The sequence below is a fragment of the Ailuropoda melanoleuca genome, chromosome 9 (genome assembly GCF_002007445.2).
Source record: "Ailuropoda melanoleuca isolate Jingjing chromosome 9, ASM200744v2, whole genome shotgun sequence".
NCBI lineage: Eukaryota > Metazoa > Chordata > Mammalia > Carnivora > Ursidae > Ailuropoda > Ailuropoda melanoleuca.
In genome coordinates, this window is record NC_048226.1 from 62,703,631 (window position 1) to 62,718,667 (window position 15,037).

Here is a 15,037-nt window from a genome sequence, read left to right on the forward strand (position 1 = left end):
TGGACTTCCCAGGGACCTTGGCCAACTATTTTTCGACACTTAGTGGTCTATGATGCTCCCACCAGCCTTCCTTCACTCAGGGTTAGGCTTGTCCTGGGTCTGATGGCTCCCCCAGCCTTCTCCAGACACCCCACCACTTTTTTCTCATGACCTTTCCCCTAATAAAATCCTTATACATTTAATCCCCTCCTGGCCTCTGCTTCTCAGAGGACTGGAACCAATACAATAATGCTGCCTGAGCCGTAGCTCCGGCCTCTACCATGTTGGACCAAGCGCCTCTTGCGCTCCATGTGCGTCTTACAAAGGAACAGGAGCTCTCGATGGCCCCTGTGATATGCCCAGGCATCGGCGCAGCCTAACAAAGTGCAACTAGAAGGAAAACAGCTATTTTCACTTCTGACAGCGGATGTGATACTAACCCTTGTCAGCCACCTCTACTGTTAAGTTGTACTGCGGCGTGTCTTGCTTCTTCAAAGACTGCTCAGCTAACTGGAACACTCCTGAGTAGGTCTGGACCAGGAAGAGTCCTTCCTTGGGCAATGCAGGGACTTGATCCACAATTCTGTACACTAAAACACTGTTGGCAGTGTTTTCTTCATCCTTGTCGTGGGCAATAAAAGTCCCAATATTGCTCCCTGTGGAGAAAGAATAAAAGGAATCCATCCATTACAGATTCTATTTAATCTACTGTATTCAAAATGGTTTCACTGGATAAGCACGTTCCTAGAAAGGGGTGCAAATCACTTTGAGTAGCAGGCTAAAGTTCTTACATTTATTTGGTTCTTCCAACTCTTTCCATAATGTAGAGCGTTGAGCAGTGTATTATTAGTCCAATAGGGCCAGCATAAGAACGTACCACAGATTGGGTAGATTTAACAACAGAAATTTATTTTCTCACAGCTTTTGAAGGCTAAAGGTCTAAGATCAAGGTGTTGGCAGGGCTACTTTCTTCTGAGACTTCTCTCCTTGGCTTGTAGGTGGCTGTCTTCACATGGGCATTCCTCTATATGTGTCCGAGTCCAGATTTTCTCTTCTTAGAAGGACACTAGTCATATTGGATTAAGGCCCGCACTAATGACAGTATTTTAACTGAACTATCTCTTCATAGACCCCAGCTCTAATAGTCCCCCTTTTAGGTACTGAGGGTTAGGATTTCACCATATGCATTTTAGGAGGGACACAATTCAGCCCATAACAAATAGTGTCCTACAAAACTTCATGTCCTCCTGGAACCTCAAATGTGACCTTATTTGGAAATACAGTTTCTGCAGATGTAATTAGTTAAGGATCTTGAGATGAAATCATCTTGGATTTAGGGTAGGCCTAAATCTATGATTGATGTTCTTATTAGAAATAGAGATGACACAAGTCACACACAGAGGAGGTGGCCACGTGAAGGAGGAGGCAGAGACCAGAGTTACGCCATAAGCACCGAGCAATGCCAGGAGCCACCAGAAGCTAGAAGAGGCCGAGAAGAATTCTCTGCTAGCTGGCATCTTGATTTTAGCTGTCTAGCCCAGGACTGTGAGAGAATACATTTCCGTTGTTTGAAGTTAAGTTTGTGGTAATTTGGTACAGCCATCCTTGGACACTGACAGACAAGACAAATGGTATAAACTAGATGAGGAAAAGCCAACTGTGGCTTGCTTCTAAGCAACTTTACGCCACAACTGCAGAGACTGACCCCACCCCGAAGATGACACAGGGCAAAGACCAAGCACACATCCCCCACCTTGCTGCGGTTTATGGCCCTATGTATTTTATGCCTGTTGAGTGTTTCGGTCCAGGGAGTTCCAGAAGGCAGAGGCTATGACTCACGGCTCCCTCCAGTTCTGGGTGAGTTGTAATAAGTTCTGGATCATCTTGCTCTGTGAAATGAGAACTGTGGGTTTCCAACAGGCAGCAAGAATCCCACCGTGGGGCTAAAACTTGAATACGTCCCAGCTGTGGAGTTAGGTTTCACCCCTTCCCCAATCAATTTGCATTCACTGACTTACATGGAAATTTGGAGACCTTGCCTTTTTTTTTTTTTTTTTTTTTTGGGGGGGGAGGTAGAGAAGTGCTTATGTTACGTGTAACGGAGCTAGACACATGCAGACATGTCCCGTGGGCTGGGGAGGGAGCATCGCGACCAACAGGGCACAAGTGAATATTTATCCAATGCAGTAGCCACTGTTCTTTCTGAATCCGTGACAACCAAGTCACCTTTGTGGCATGTATCTGCCCTTAAGCATCTGAGCGTTGGGATCAAAGAGTATCTTACTAAATTCTGCCATCCTTTGGGGTCTGAGCAGCCCTGCTTTGGACCTCTCCTCTCAACAAGTTAAGTGTAACACAGAGGACAATCTTCTCCCACCCCACAGGAAAATTCCAGCTGTCAGAGGCACTATGAGGACTGTTGACGTCAGTGACCAGGGAAATTCCAGTACAGGATGCCTCTCGGTGGGAGCAGAGAACTTTTTGGATGGGCCAGAAGTAAAAGGAGGGCTAGGTCTCTGGGTGACAAAGGCCAGGAACGAGTGGGAACCCAAATTGATTCAGAGGTATTTACAGCATCTCTTGGAACACTCAGAAATACTTTAAGGAGGTAAGGCTCTTACGAGAAGCTAAATTTCCTCTATGAACACATAGGATTTGGTAACAAGTGGGATTTCAGAATTCATACTGGCATTGCTAAAACTTGGGGGCATGAGTCCCACAAGATGCTGGCTAATAAAAGACACCAAAGAGGAGAATATCAACACACTAAGGAACAATGTAGTACTTTATTGAGCTAGACAGTAAACCCCCACAGGGCAGGGACATGGCTTTGTACCTGTTTTAGGCTAAATATAAAAAACAGACTCAATCCCTGTTGATTTATAAGAATTCCTGGCCCATTAAATCTACTATTCGACACTTTGTGAAATACTGTCACAAAATAAAGTCTCTTCTTTAGAGAGAAGAGCTCCCTAGGCCCCTGAACAATTTATTCTACCAACAACGACTTCCTCACCAGTCTCAGAAAACTAGCACTATCCTCATCCCAAAGGTAAGCAGCTTCTAAAATTGTTCCCAAGGATCCCCCCATATTGATTCCTTGGCGTAACCCCGTGCTTCTGAGTGTGGGCCGGGCCCAGTGACTAACTTCTAATCAGTGGACTATGGTGAAAGTGATGGACGCCGCTTCAGAGATTGGGTTATAAAAATCCACCTTCATCTTGCTCACCATTTTTCAAGCTCTCCCTGCCCCCACCCGACCAAGCTCTCCCTCTGAATCAAAGGCATGCAACTGAGCCACACTCTGATTCCTGACTCACAGAAACTGTGATATAACAAATGCTTGTGTAAAGCTGCAAAGTTTGGGGACTATTTGTCAGGCAACAATAGATAACGAATACACCAAATGTTAGGCCTATACAAAGACACTTGAGGAATCATCTGGAAAGGTCTTCAAAGGTCCTCTGCCTTCATTCAGCATCACAGACCAGAAATCTGGGAGGTTTTCAAAAAGGGTGATGCCACAAGTATTTCTTGGCTATTGTCACTCATTCCATTGTTACACAACATCACTGTTAGAAGATTCTTTCTTGTAATTAACTAAAATCCTTCAAGCTATCAATTAACCCTTCCTGCTGCAGCAAGAATTAGAATAAATGAAAAAGACAGGCCCTAAGCAGAACACACGGACAACAGGTCACCTATATAGGACTCCTGACTGCAAGACAGCAAACATACAAACATGCACATTGAGCAAAGAAGCCATAGGAGCAGGGCCCATCATGCTGCCAGAACACCACCCACTGTGTCAAAACTGTGTAGCAAGAAGAGTAGAGCTATCAAAAGAAAATGATGAGAGTGTCCACAGAGCATGAGAGGATTGGCTCACAAGGACAGCAGAGCCCCAGGAGTGGCAGTCATAAGAGACTGCTAACCTTGTAAGCCTTGAAACTTCCACAAAACAACAGACAAACACATTTCAAGAAATGCCAGCCTGTTTAACCAATGGGCTCATCACCACGAGGCCATAGACAAGAGTTGTCCCAAATCCAGGAAAGCCCTAAAACTCCCAGAAATCCAAATGTCCTCATAGTAGTGTCCCCTGCACAAAACTAAGGCTACCATTCGACACAATACAAGGTAACAAAGCAGGTCAAGAAGACTTGCAAGGACAAAAAGATGTAGGACTTGAACTTCATCTACCAGCTTCCTGAACTATTATTTGACTCCTAGAGAGGGAGGATCAAGGGTCAAGAGTCAACTTCCATTTTTGGCGCTTGCTTACTGCAGGTATCTGACGTTGGATGTAATTGTTTCTCTAAATTACTTAGCAAATCTGATGAGATTTTATCCGTTATTGAGATTGTTAGAAGGCAAATAAGAATCTACGGGAAAACCTTGGAAATGAGATAGCCTTATATACGTTTACAGGATACCGGCATAAGTGGTTATGGTGCCAGTGGCAGCGGTAAGGGTGTAGAAGTAATTACTAGTAGTAGTAGTGGGAGTACTTGTCGTAGCAGCGGTGGTAGTAGTTATGAAGGCTCCAATTAAAAACACTACCTAGATATTGTTTGAGCCTAAATACTGTACCTGTGTGATTCCCAGAGTGCATTCAAATCTCTCTGCCATGCCAGACGTGCACAGATGATTCCCGATCACACTTACCTGCCCAGCTTTAACCTGGTAGAGAGGAGAAAGGGACTGCGGAGGTAACACACTGAGGAGAGTCGCATGGCTTTGAACCGCTCTCATTTCTTACCTATGTTTTCATTCTCCTGGACCTCAAATACAGTCACTGCCGATGGACACGTAGGCGGATTATCGTTAACGTCTTTAACTTTCACACGAATTTCTAGTGGGTATGAAAGCGGTTGTCCAGCTTCATCCTTTGCCACAGCATAAAACACATACTACAACACGAAGATCAGTGTTAAGACAGGACTCCTCCATCATCCCCATTAAAAGGCAGAGAAAACAGCTATTTAATTTACCCTTTTATTTTCAGTTTCCTTGGAACTGGGAAACAAGCAAAAATGAAATGGGTCAGATCTGTGGGGTGCTCTCTTGTCTTTGAAAGCAATAACGCACTGAGGTTCAGAACACAGTTTGGGGTTTTTGTTGTTTTTAAATAAAATCGATCCTGCACTGAGTTGTCCACAGACACAGGACTCTGTCTTTGTTGCCCGTGAATCTTCCCAGATTTACTCACCGAATCCTTTTCTTCTCGGTCCAAGGGCTGAGTCACATAAATAACTCCCTCCTGGTCAATTGAAAATGGGAATCTTGGCAGTTTCTCCTTGTCAACTAAGATGTATCGTGCACCTGGCTCATTCCACTGCACCTATGAGGCCCACGGGGAGTTGTCAAGAGACATATATCAAGACCAAGAGAACTGGAAAGGAATAAACACTTTTCTGGCTCTCAATTTAAAATTTCTGACAATCTTGTTTGTACGTCTGTGGTTTTCTATAACTACCTCATATTCAAGCAAAAATAAGCCTTTTTTTTTTTTCACCAAGTTATAGTGCTCAAAAAAAGCACACAGGGTATTTTTCTTCTCTAAACCAATTCTTTGTGAACCCTCTAAAGAGGCTGTGGGTTGTTCTTTTGGAAGCCTGACTGTGGAGCCTTCTTATCCATGAAACATCAATTTAAGAAACGAACTGTACTTTGCAGCTGGTACTATCTGAGAACAAAGCCAAGATGTATGACAAGCTTCTCGAATTCCCCAGTGAAGATGATAAGAGCAATAGAAGACACTCTAACCTTGTCTCTATGCCATGATTTAAGTAAGACAAATAGTTCATAAGTAAAGCACATTCCTCCCCTGAATATTTAGTCTTAAAGACTTCAGAGATAAGAATAACTGCCAACTCCTAGTGTTGTTTGTAAACAACTTGGCAAAAAATAAACTCAATAGTAAGATCGGTCCACTTGCTAGAGACAGAGCCCGGCCTCCCTGATATTCTAATACTAATAGTAACAGGGACTGGGGGTTTGCCACATGCTGGATGCAATTCTAAATACTTTCAAGTATTATCTCATTAAATTCTCAAAGAGTCCGATGAGGTGGAGTGGTGGGGACTATTGTTATATCCATTTTATGAATGAGGAAACTAGGGCACAATGTTTAAGTATGTTCTTTTTAGCATTTGTAAGTCCTTATGGAGATAACCTCAATAATAAATAAGGCTTTAGTAAAGGCCTAAGTCTGAAACTCTCATGGCTGGGAGTCCTGACACATTTTCTTAGCTGGTAAAGCAGAAAACCTCTTGCTTTCATTCTTTTTTTCCCCCCTGAAGGTGAATTTCATTAATTCAACATTTCAACAATTAAAAATCCTTTCAAGATGGACAATAGATATGATGGGATGGGCCTTTCCAGTGCCCCTGAACAATAACACCCATTCAGAAAAACCTTAGGGGACCTACAAACTGACACTGGTAACATTAATACCGTTTATCCTCTTTCACAGACACTACCTCTGAGTTAATCTCCACAACAACCAGAAATGTGTTGTTATCCCCATTTTGTTGATGAGAAGTTGGGGCTCAGAAGCATTAAACAGCGCATTCATGATGGATCATTAAAATAATGGAGCGGGCACATGGTTTTGGTTATCTACTTCTAAACCCAGTGCTCTTTCACTAACCCACAACTTTCATGTCAAGGAGCCTTCTGATCTGCCAGAAGAGGTAAGATCTGGGTAGAGCCAAGGCCCAATTTCCAGGATCTAAGGTAGCAGCAGACCCAGGATAAGAGCTCCAGCCACGGGAGTGGGAAGAAGGGGACATGTGAATAAAGAGGAGAAGTACATATAGGAGAAGGAGTTGCGGGAGGGTGGTCTCCAAGGGTACAGGTTGCCTTCTTGACTCCTACTCTTGGCCAGTCCAATGTCTGTCCCTCAGTCTATGATGGGATGAGTCTACTGCATAAAGGTTTTCTCACAAGAATAAGCAGCAGCCTTTCAAAAATATTCACAATTCCTCTTCAAATCATGTACCTATATATGATTTATGCACCATATACAAACCACTCCAGTGCAGCCATATCCCACACTACTGACAGTACACAAACATTAGTGGTATCTACTTGGAAGGTAAAGGTGAACGAGGTTCTCTTTTAAAGCTTTTGTGTGTGTGTGTGTGTGTGTGTGTCTGAATCCAAGCTGGTAAAGTCCAGAGTTTATAATTATGCTATGTAAAAAGGTACCAAAGAAATATATCAGTGAAGACCATGAGAATGGGCCTCTACAAAGTGAGGCCATTTATCTAGCGGTCTCGAGACACCCCTTGGGCACTACCTGAGTGATTTTGATGGGGTGAGGATCAGTTGAGTTTTCAAAAATCTCCACAGGTTCTGGCTTTTTCCAAATATTCTCCTTCACCACAATATCCACAGATGTGCTGTCACTGAAAGAATTCTCATTCTGGCCTCCCATGTCCTTCACTGAGACCACCAGATTGTAGTTAGAATTCTTACTGGGATCCAGTGCCCGAGATCCTATGGGAAGTAGGAGAGAAGAGAAAAGGAAACATCTCCAAAGGTAACACAGATCTAGGTTCCTTTTTCTGACTCAGTCCCATGAGGGCATCGCTTGACTTACCGTCTAGGGTGAGTGAAATCGCCCCCGTTTTGTTGTTGACCTGAAAGTACATGATGTTGTTGATCTTGGGAAGCTGGATGACAATTTCATAAATAAGCTGACCATTGGGAGTGGCTGGGTCATCCAGGTCGGTTGCGTTGACGTACATGAAGGGCTTTCCTGTTTAACAAAATACCCCCAGAGGGGGGAAAAGGTGTTAATTGAAATCCAAACCAACCATAGCCACTTTTATCTTCTAAGAGGCAGAGACAGAATGGGGGAATTTATACCAGTGGGGAAATAAATCTTTATTCTACTTCTTCCACTCAGGTGGGGTTTCTCAATGTATGGTCCAGGGACTTGTAGGGGTCTTTGAGATTATTTTTAGGTTTGATGGAGTCGAAACTCATGCACGTGTAAAAGATCCACCGAAGCGCAAGATCATTCAGTGGATTTTAGCATAGAGGAGTATCCAAAAATGCATTGATATAGTTTCAGATTTCACATTGCCACCAGCCTTTAAGAAACCACCACTTGTTGAGTTCTGGTATAGTATCAAAGGCTATCCAGAGTTATCTGAAAATGCTATTACAATACTCCTCCCTTTTCCAACTGCATATCTGTGCTTCTTATGCTTCAACCAAAACAGCATCTGGCAACAGAATGGATGCAGAAAAAGGCACAAGAATTCAATTGTTTTCATTTAATTATTCCAGTCATTAAAGAGATGTGCAAAGATGAAAACAAAGCCACTCTTAATAATTCCTTTTGTCTTTGAAAATAGTTATTTTTCATTAAAATATGTTTATTACTTACCATGAATTAAATTTTTTAATTCTAATAAAGTAAATAGTGGTAGATATAATCAGTGATGTACCAGAGCCAGCTCATGAGAGCCAATGGTTGAATATCCAGAAACTTTGTGAGCCAATTATTAACACCAGTGGTAGCTTAAAATAAGCCATGGTGGCAGTATTTATACCACAGAAATTGGAAAATCCTACAGATCAGGGCTTTTCCACTCAGAGAGACAGCTATTAAACATTTACCAGGGCATCATGGGATAAAACCCATATATTTAAAAAAGTTCTTTGGGGGCACCCGGGTGGCTCAGTCATTAAGCATCTGCCTTTGGCTCAGGTCATGATCCCAGGGTCCTGGGATCGAGCCCCGCATGGGGCTCCCTGCTCAGCGGGAAGCCTGCTTCGCCCTCTCCCACTCCCTCTGCTAGTATTCCCTCTCATGCTCTGTCTCTCTCTGTCCAATCAGTAAATTTAAAAATCTTCAAAAAAAAAAGTTCTTTAGAGTCATTAATAATTTTTAAAAGAACACAGGAACACTGAGACCAGAAAGTTTGGGAACCACTGACCTAGAAGAGCCTATTAGTAAAGCGAGAAAGAGTAAGACTTGGAAGACTCTCATTTAGCAGAATTCATAAGTGAGTCTTCGGTTGTAAGCTCGGGGATAGAGATGCTCCACGTAATGAACTGAAAGGAATATTCTTCCTGAGTTGCTGGGATTGGGCACTGAAGAGAGAGAGAGAGAAGATTAAGTAACATAGAGGGAAATCTGACAGTGAGTTGGTAGAAATGGCTAAGAGTCTTTCTGAGAACTCAGAAGTCTAATATTCACATTTATTTTCTTCATATTCATATTATGACATATGCGCCTTCATCTGCCCAAATCTTCCACAGAGCCACACACCTAGGCCTTGAGGAGGGGCTTTTGTGGAAATAAAGGGTAGAAGCAAAGTAAAGAGAGGAGCTGTAAGTAGGAGTTGCAAGTAACAAAAGAAAAGGAACTGGGAGCCAACAGTGACCATGAGCATGAAGATTTCTGCTAGAATTCAGGAGAGTGAGCTCACCTTTCCAGAGTATTCTTGAGTGTCCTAGAGCTCTAAGGTGTTCTAAAGCTCGTTCTAAAATCATAGTTCTCAGCTGGGGTGATTTCATCCCCCAGGTGACATTTGGCAATGTCTGAAGGCATCTTTTTTGTCACAGCTTGGGGGGAGGGGTTGCTACTGGTACCTGGTGAGTAGACAGATGTCAGGGATGCTGCTAATACCCTACAATGCAAGGGACAGCCCGACAGAGAGAGAATTATCGGTCCCAAGATGTTGGTAGTGCCAAAGCTGAGAGAGCACGTCACAGAGCAGTGAGGACAATAAAATAACTCCCAGAGGGCTGCTGTGAAATTTAAGTATGACAGGAAGTGCTTAATGAAGGATCTGCAGCTGTGAGCCCCACAAATCCGCCCCTTCTGCCTGATAGTCTTTCCGTAAGTATCTCTGGCCTCCCGCCTTTTACCTGGGCGAGAATTCTGTCTTACTGAGCCTTCATACTTTTTCTGGAGAAATGTGGGTCGATTGTCATTGATGTCCTTCACTTCTATGGTGATGGGAACGGGGCCCTCCACGACAGTTCCTTGAGCATCCAGGGCTGAGACCTGACATAGAAAGGAAAAGGAAACCACCTTGATGAGTCTGAACTCGTATCACACACCCAAAGTCAGTTGAAGGAAATGAGAGCTCGAAGATTCTATAACCTGGTGACTGTAGGGGAGAAAGACACTCATAACGGCCCCATACTGGGAGCTACTAAAATAGGGACCCACTCAGTTAAACTCTGCTAATCGTGTCTGTGTTTTTCCAGCCGTAAGGTATGCTGGACACGCTTCTCTTCTAAATAGTTAGAATCAGTGAAATAAGAACATTTTGACTCTTAAGTCTATGGAAGTGCCATGTCCTCTGACAGAGCATTTTAGTGGTTAACCTGCAAAGCCAAGAGAAGTTACCAGATGGGAAGTTTTGCTTGCTCTTTTTTCTACAATTAACTCTCTACCATTCCTTTGTATTCAGATGCAACCGTGAAAAATTAAGGGGGACAAAGAGGGAGAAGGTCTCTTTAGTCAGAGCCTCTGAACACTGGTTTCTTCTGCTTCTTGCAAGGCCCACAGGAGCTCCATCCCCTCACGGATGCTGACTTCTCCATGCATCCAAATCCCACGCAATAGCCACAGGCAGATACCACTGAAATATCAGAGAAGTGTTGGCTTGGTTTGATCCAGGTGCTTGAGCATGGCCGTACTTGAACAAGTAATGCCACCTGAGGGCCTTGGCAATTCAAATTGGGTTGCTCTGGTTAAAAAGCCTGAGGAAGAGGGTATCTTTGCCATACCCTAGGGGTATCCCTTTGTAGTTGGTAAAAAATGGACAAACGAGATTTGCAAAGCATGCCATTAATGTCAAGACAGTTGCAACAGGATTCTCTGAAAGAGATGAAGGTGCCATTGATACTTCCAGCACAAAGTTAAAGGTGCTCAGAGGCTAGAGTTAGGCTCCTTTGTTCTCAATTCACCTGGAGTTTGTGAACAGCTCTTGTTTCTCTATCCAAGGCTTTGTTATGATATAGAAGTCCATCTGGTTGTATCTGAAATATGCCGTCTGTCTCTCCGGTTAGTTTGAAATTCACAGCAGGAGGACTGGCCTTAAACTGGGAAAAAGCAAAATCAGATTAGGTTGTAAGGAAAAACAATGTTGTAGAATTTGTAGAAAGTCATCGATTTCGGGTAACATTTTCATTTGTATAATCACTAAATAAGATCTGAGCTTTTAAAGTGATACATCTTAGGCCCGCCTGGGTGGCTCTGTCATTTAAGCGTCTGCCTTCTGCTCAGGTCATGATCTCGGGGTCCTGGGATCGAGCCCCACACTGGGCTCCCTGCTCAGCGGGGAGTCTGCTTCTCCTTCTCCCTCTGCCCCTCTGCCCCCCCATACTCTTTCTCTCTCTCTCTTTCTCTCTCTCTCTGTGTTTCTCAAATAAATAAATAAAATCTTAAAAAAAATAAAGTGATACATTCTAAAAGTTTGCTTTAACATTAACTATTTAACCTTTAAAATACATTCCCCTCAAGAAACAATGTATGATATAATTTAATACATTGATAAAAGCCAATTAATGCTTTAAATTGTAGCTGGAGTTAGATGAGATTTTTCTGAGAATATCTGAGAGCTTTAACATTGCTAGCTTCTAAGAAACATTAAAAGAAATAACTTTATTGCTAGGATAAAAAAGATGCCATCTGGTACTTCTAAACATTGTGACAAAGACTAAGAGATATTTTAATATTAAGGAAAACAATTTGAAAATGGCTTTAACTTGATAAAATTCTTTTTTTTTAAGATTTTATTTATTTATTTGACAGAGAGAGAGACAGCCAGCAAGAGAGGGAACACAAGCAGGGGGAGTGGGAGAGGAAGAAGCAGGCTCCCCACTGAGCAGGGAGCCCAATGCAGGACTCAATCCCAGGACCCTGGGATCATGCCCTGAGCTGAAGGCAGACATTTAATGACTGCACCACCCAGGTGTTCCTAACTTGATAAAATTCTATATGACAATCTCTTAATTACTTTTTCAGAAGTGAAGAAAATATCAATAATTATTCATGGAATAGTTATAGCACTTTTAAGACCACAAGAATAGAAAAATCACATAAAATAAAGCAGACATTACAGTTTGTTCAATCTCACTAATAATTTTAACACATTTTTATAATTTTTATTAACAAATTAAAAATCAATAACCACCGATGTTTTAAAGGACATAAAGAAACACATATATTATTGATGGAAATGTAAATTAGCACAAATTTCCCTTTGGAAATCACTTGAGGCATAGAATGTAGCCTTTGATAGCAAACATCACTTAACAGAATTTATCCTAAGGAAATATTTCTCAAACAGTAAACTACATGCTTGTAGTATAAGTAGCTTTATTTACAATACCGGAAAGTTGAAAACTCCTAAATGACCAAAAACTAAAGATGATAAAACTATTATAGAACATAAAGTTGATAGAATGTTAATCACTAAAATGTTCATTCTATGAATTATGAAGCAGCATAAGAAAAATGATATTATGAAAAGTAACAAAAGGAGACTATAAGAGTAAACTTAAACTATGATTGTAAGAGTACCAAAAGCATTCATGTCAGTGGGCAAGATATGGGGGAAAATGTAGTTAATGTGTTAAGTGGATAGAACTGTGGGTGAATACTTTTTTGTGAGTGTTTGCTTGTTGATATTGTGTTGTTTATATAATAAATAAAAGTGTTACTATTTTGTGTTTTAAGGATATCAACGGCAAAGATGGAATAAGGATCTGAAAAAAACTTTTCCTCCATAAAAGCAAAGAGAAACTGGAAAAAATTGTAAATTAATATCAACTTTTTCAGAACCTTGGAAATTAACCAAATGCTTGAAAAATCCAAGGTGTGTTTATTTAAGAAAATTACTATGACTAAGAACCAAGCTTTGTGATTACTTTGACTTGCCCTAATTTCATTGTCTTTTCTCAAGATAAGCAGTAGCCTTGAAATCCAACAGCCTTACAGCCATAGCACTATGGAAGGGGCAGAAAGGGTTTGGAGTTTCCCAAACAACTGCTATTATCTGACCTATCTGGAGTTGCCTGGAAACACCTACTCAAAGGGCTTGTCTTTTTCTGACCTCAGAGTTCACTCACTGCAAACAATTTTTCTCTTGGGGAATTTGTCAAAAATAATCATCAATAAATGTTTAACATTGCAGCTACCTGAGGCACTGATAACAGTTGATGCAAACAAGAAACTGACCAAAATACTCAAAAAAAGTTCATCTGGGGAGTAAGATGACCTCGAGGGCATTGAAAATCTCCAATATAGGGGGCCTGGGTGGCTCAGTTGGTTAAGCATCCAACTCTTGATTTCAGCTCAAGTCATGGTCTCAATGTTGTGAGACTGAGCCCCAAATCAGGCTCTGCACTCAGTGAGGAGTCTGCTTGACTCTCTCTCTCCCTCTGCCTAACCCTCTGCTTGTACTCACTCTCTCACGCTCTCTTTCTATAAAATAAATAAATAAATCTTTAACTAATTAAAAAAATTTTTAAAAGATCAAAATAACTGAAATCAGGACTGTAAAAGGGAACATCGCTACCAAAGTAATAGAGATAAAAAGGGTTAATGAGAATATGATACGTAATTATTTCCCCCATGAATTAGACAACCTCAATGAAATGGATGAATTCTTAGACAGGCAGAAACTATCAAAATGACTAAAAAATAAATAGGAGATCTGAATAAAACTATAACAAGTAAAGAGATTGAATTAGAAATCAAAAAAAAACTTCACACAAAGGCCCAGTACCAGTTGGCTTTACTGGTAAATTCTACTTAATACATAAAGAAAGAATAACACCAAATCTTAACAAATGCTACCCAAAAAATAGAGTAAGGAATACTTCCCAATTCTTTCTAGGAGGACCATATCATCCTGACATGCAAATGATAAAAGATAACCCAATAAAACTACAGACCAATATTTCTTATGAATATAGACTCAAAAATCTTCAACAAAATACTAGCAAACTGAATCTAGCCACATATAAAAACAATTACATACCAAGACCAAGTGGAATTTATATCAGAATACAAGGCTGGTTCAATATATGAAAATCAATTAATTTAATACCCTATGTTAATAGAATAAAGCACAAAACCAAATGAATATCTCAATAGAGACAGGAAATCATTTGACAAAATCCAACATTCTTTCTTGATTAAAAAAAGAATACTCAACAAACTAGGAATAGAAAGTAATTTCCTCAGCCTGATACAGGGCATCTAAGAAAAACCCACAGCTAACCTTATAATTAATGGTGAAAGAATAAAACCTTTCTCCCAAAAGATTAGAAACAAGAAAAAATTCCCAATCTTGCCACTTCTATGTAACACCATACTCAAGGTCCTAGGCAAGCAAAAGAAATAAAAAGCAACCAGATTAGAAAGAAAGAAGTAAAACTATCCTATTCATAGATGATGTGATCTTATATACGGAAAATCCTACAGAATCTAAAAAATTTATTACAGCTATTAAACAAGTCCAATAAGGTTGCAGAATAAAATATCATTATAAAAAATCAATTGTATTTCTATATGCAAGCAAAGAACAATCTGAAAATGATATTAAGTAAACAGTCCCAAGGGTACTAAATGAGGAAAATATGCAGCCAAGAATACTACATCCAGCTGGGCCGTCACTGAAAATAGAAGGAGAGATAAAAAGCTTCCAGGGCAAAGAGAAACTAAAAGAATTTGCGATCACCAAACCAGCCCTACAAGAAACATTGAAAGGGGTTCTCTAAGCAAAGAGAGAGCCTAAATAACATAGACCAGAAAGGAACAGACAATGTACAGTAACAGTCACCTTACAGGCAACACAATGGCACTAAATTCATAACTTTCAACAGTTACCCTGAGTATAAATGGACTAAATGCCCCAATCAAAAGACACAGGGTATCAGATTGGATAAAAAAAACAAAACCCATCAATATGTTGTATGCAAGAGACTCATTTTAGACTCAAAGATAGTTCCAGATTTAAAGTGGGGGGGAGGTGGAAAACAATTTACCATGTTAATGGACATCAAAAGAAAG

General features: G+C 40.9%; 1 protein-coding gene across 1 annotated transcript in view; it reads right to left on the reverse strand.

Annotated features, from left to right (window-relative positions):
* The window catches only part of CDH17 (cadherin 17), a 64,692-nt gene that overhangs the window by 25,044 nt on the left and 24,611 nt on the right, over positions 1-15,037 (reverse strand). Inside the window, exons 4-10 of the mRNA XM_034668866.1 lie at positions 10,924-11,058; positions 9,874-10,012; positions 7,589-7,747; positions 7,286-7,485; positions 5,192-5,323; positions 4,742-4,892; positions 420-635 (exon numbers count right to left, since the gene is read on the reverse strand). Of these exons, the coding sequence (XP_034524757.1) occupies positions 420-635; positions 4,742-4,892; positions 5,192-5,323; positions 7,286-7,485; positions 7,589-7,747; positions 9,874-10,012; positions 10,924-11,058 (1,132 nt within the window). The remainder of the gene's footprint in view (positions 1-419; positions 636-4,741; positions 4,893-5,191; positions 5,324-7,285; positions 7,486-7,588; positions 7,748-9,873; positions 10,013-10,923; positions 11,059-15,037) is intronic.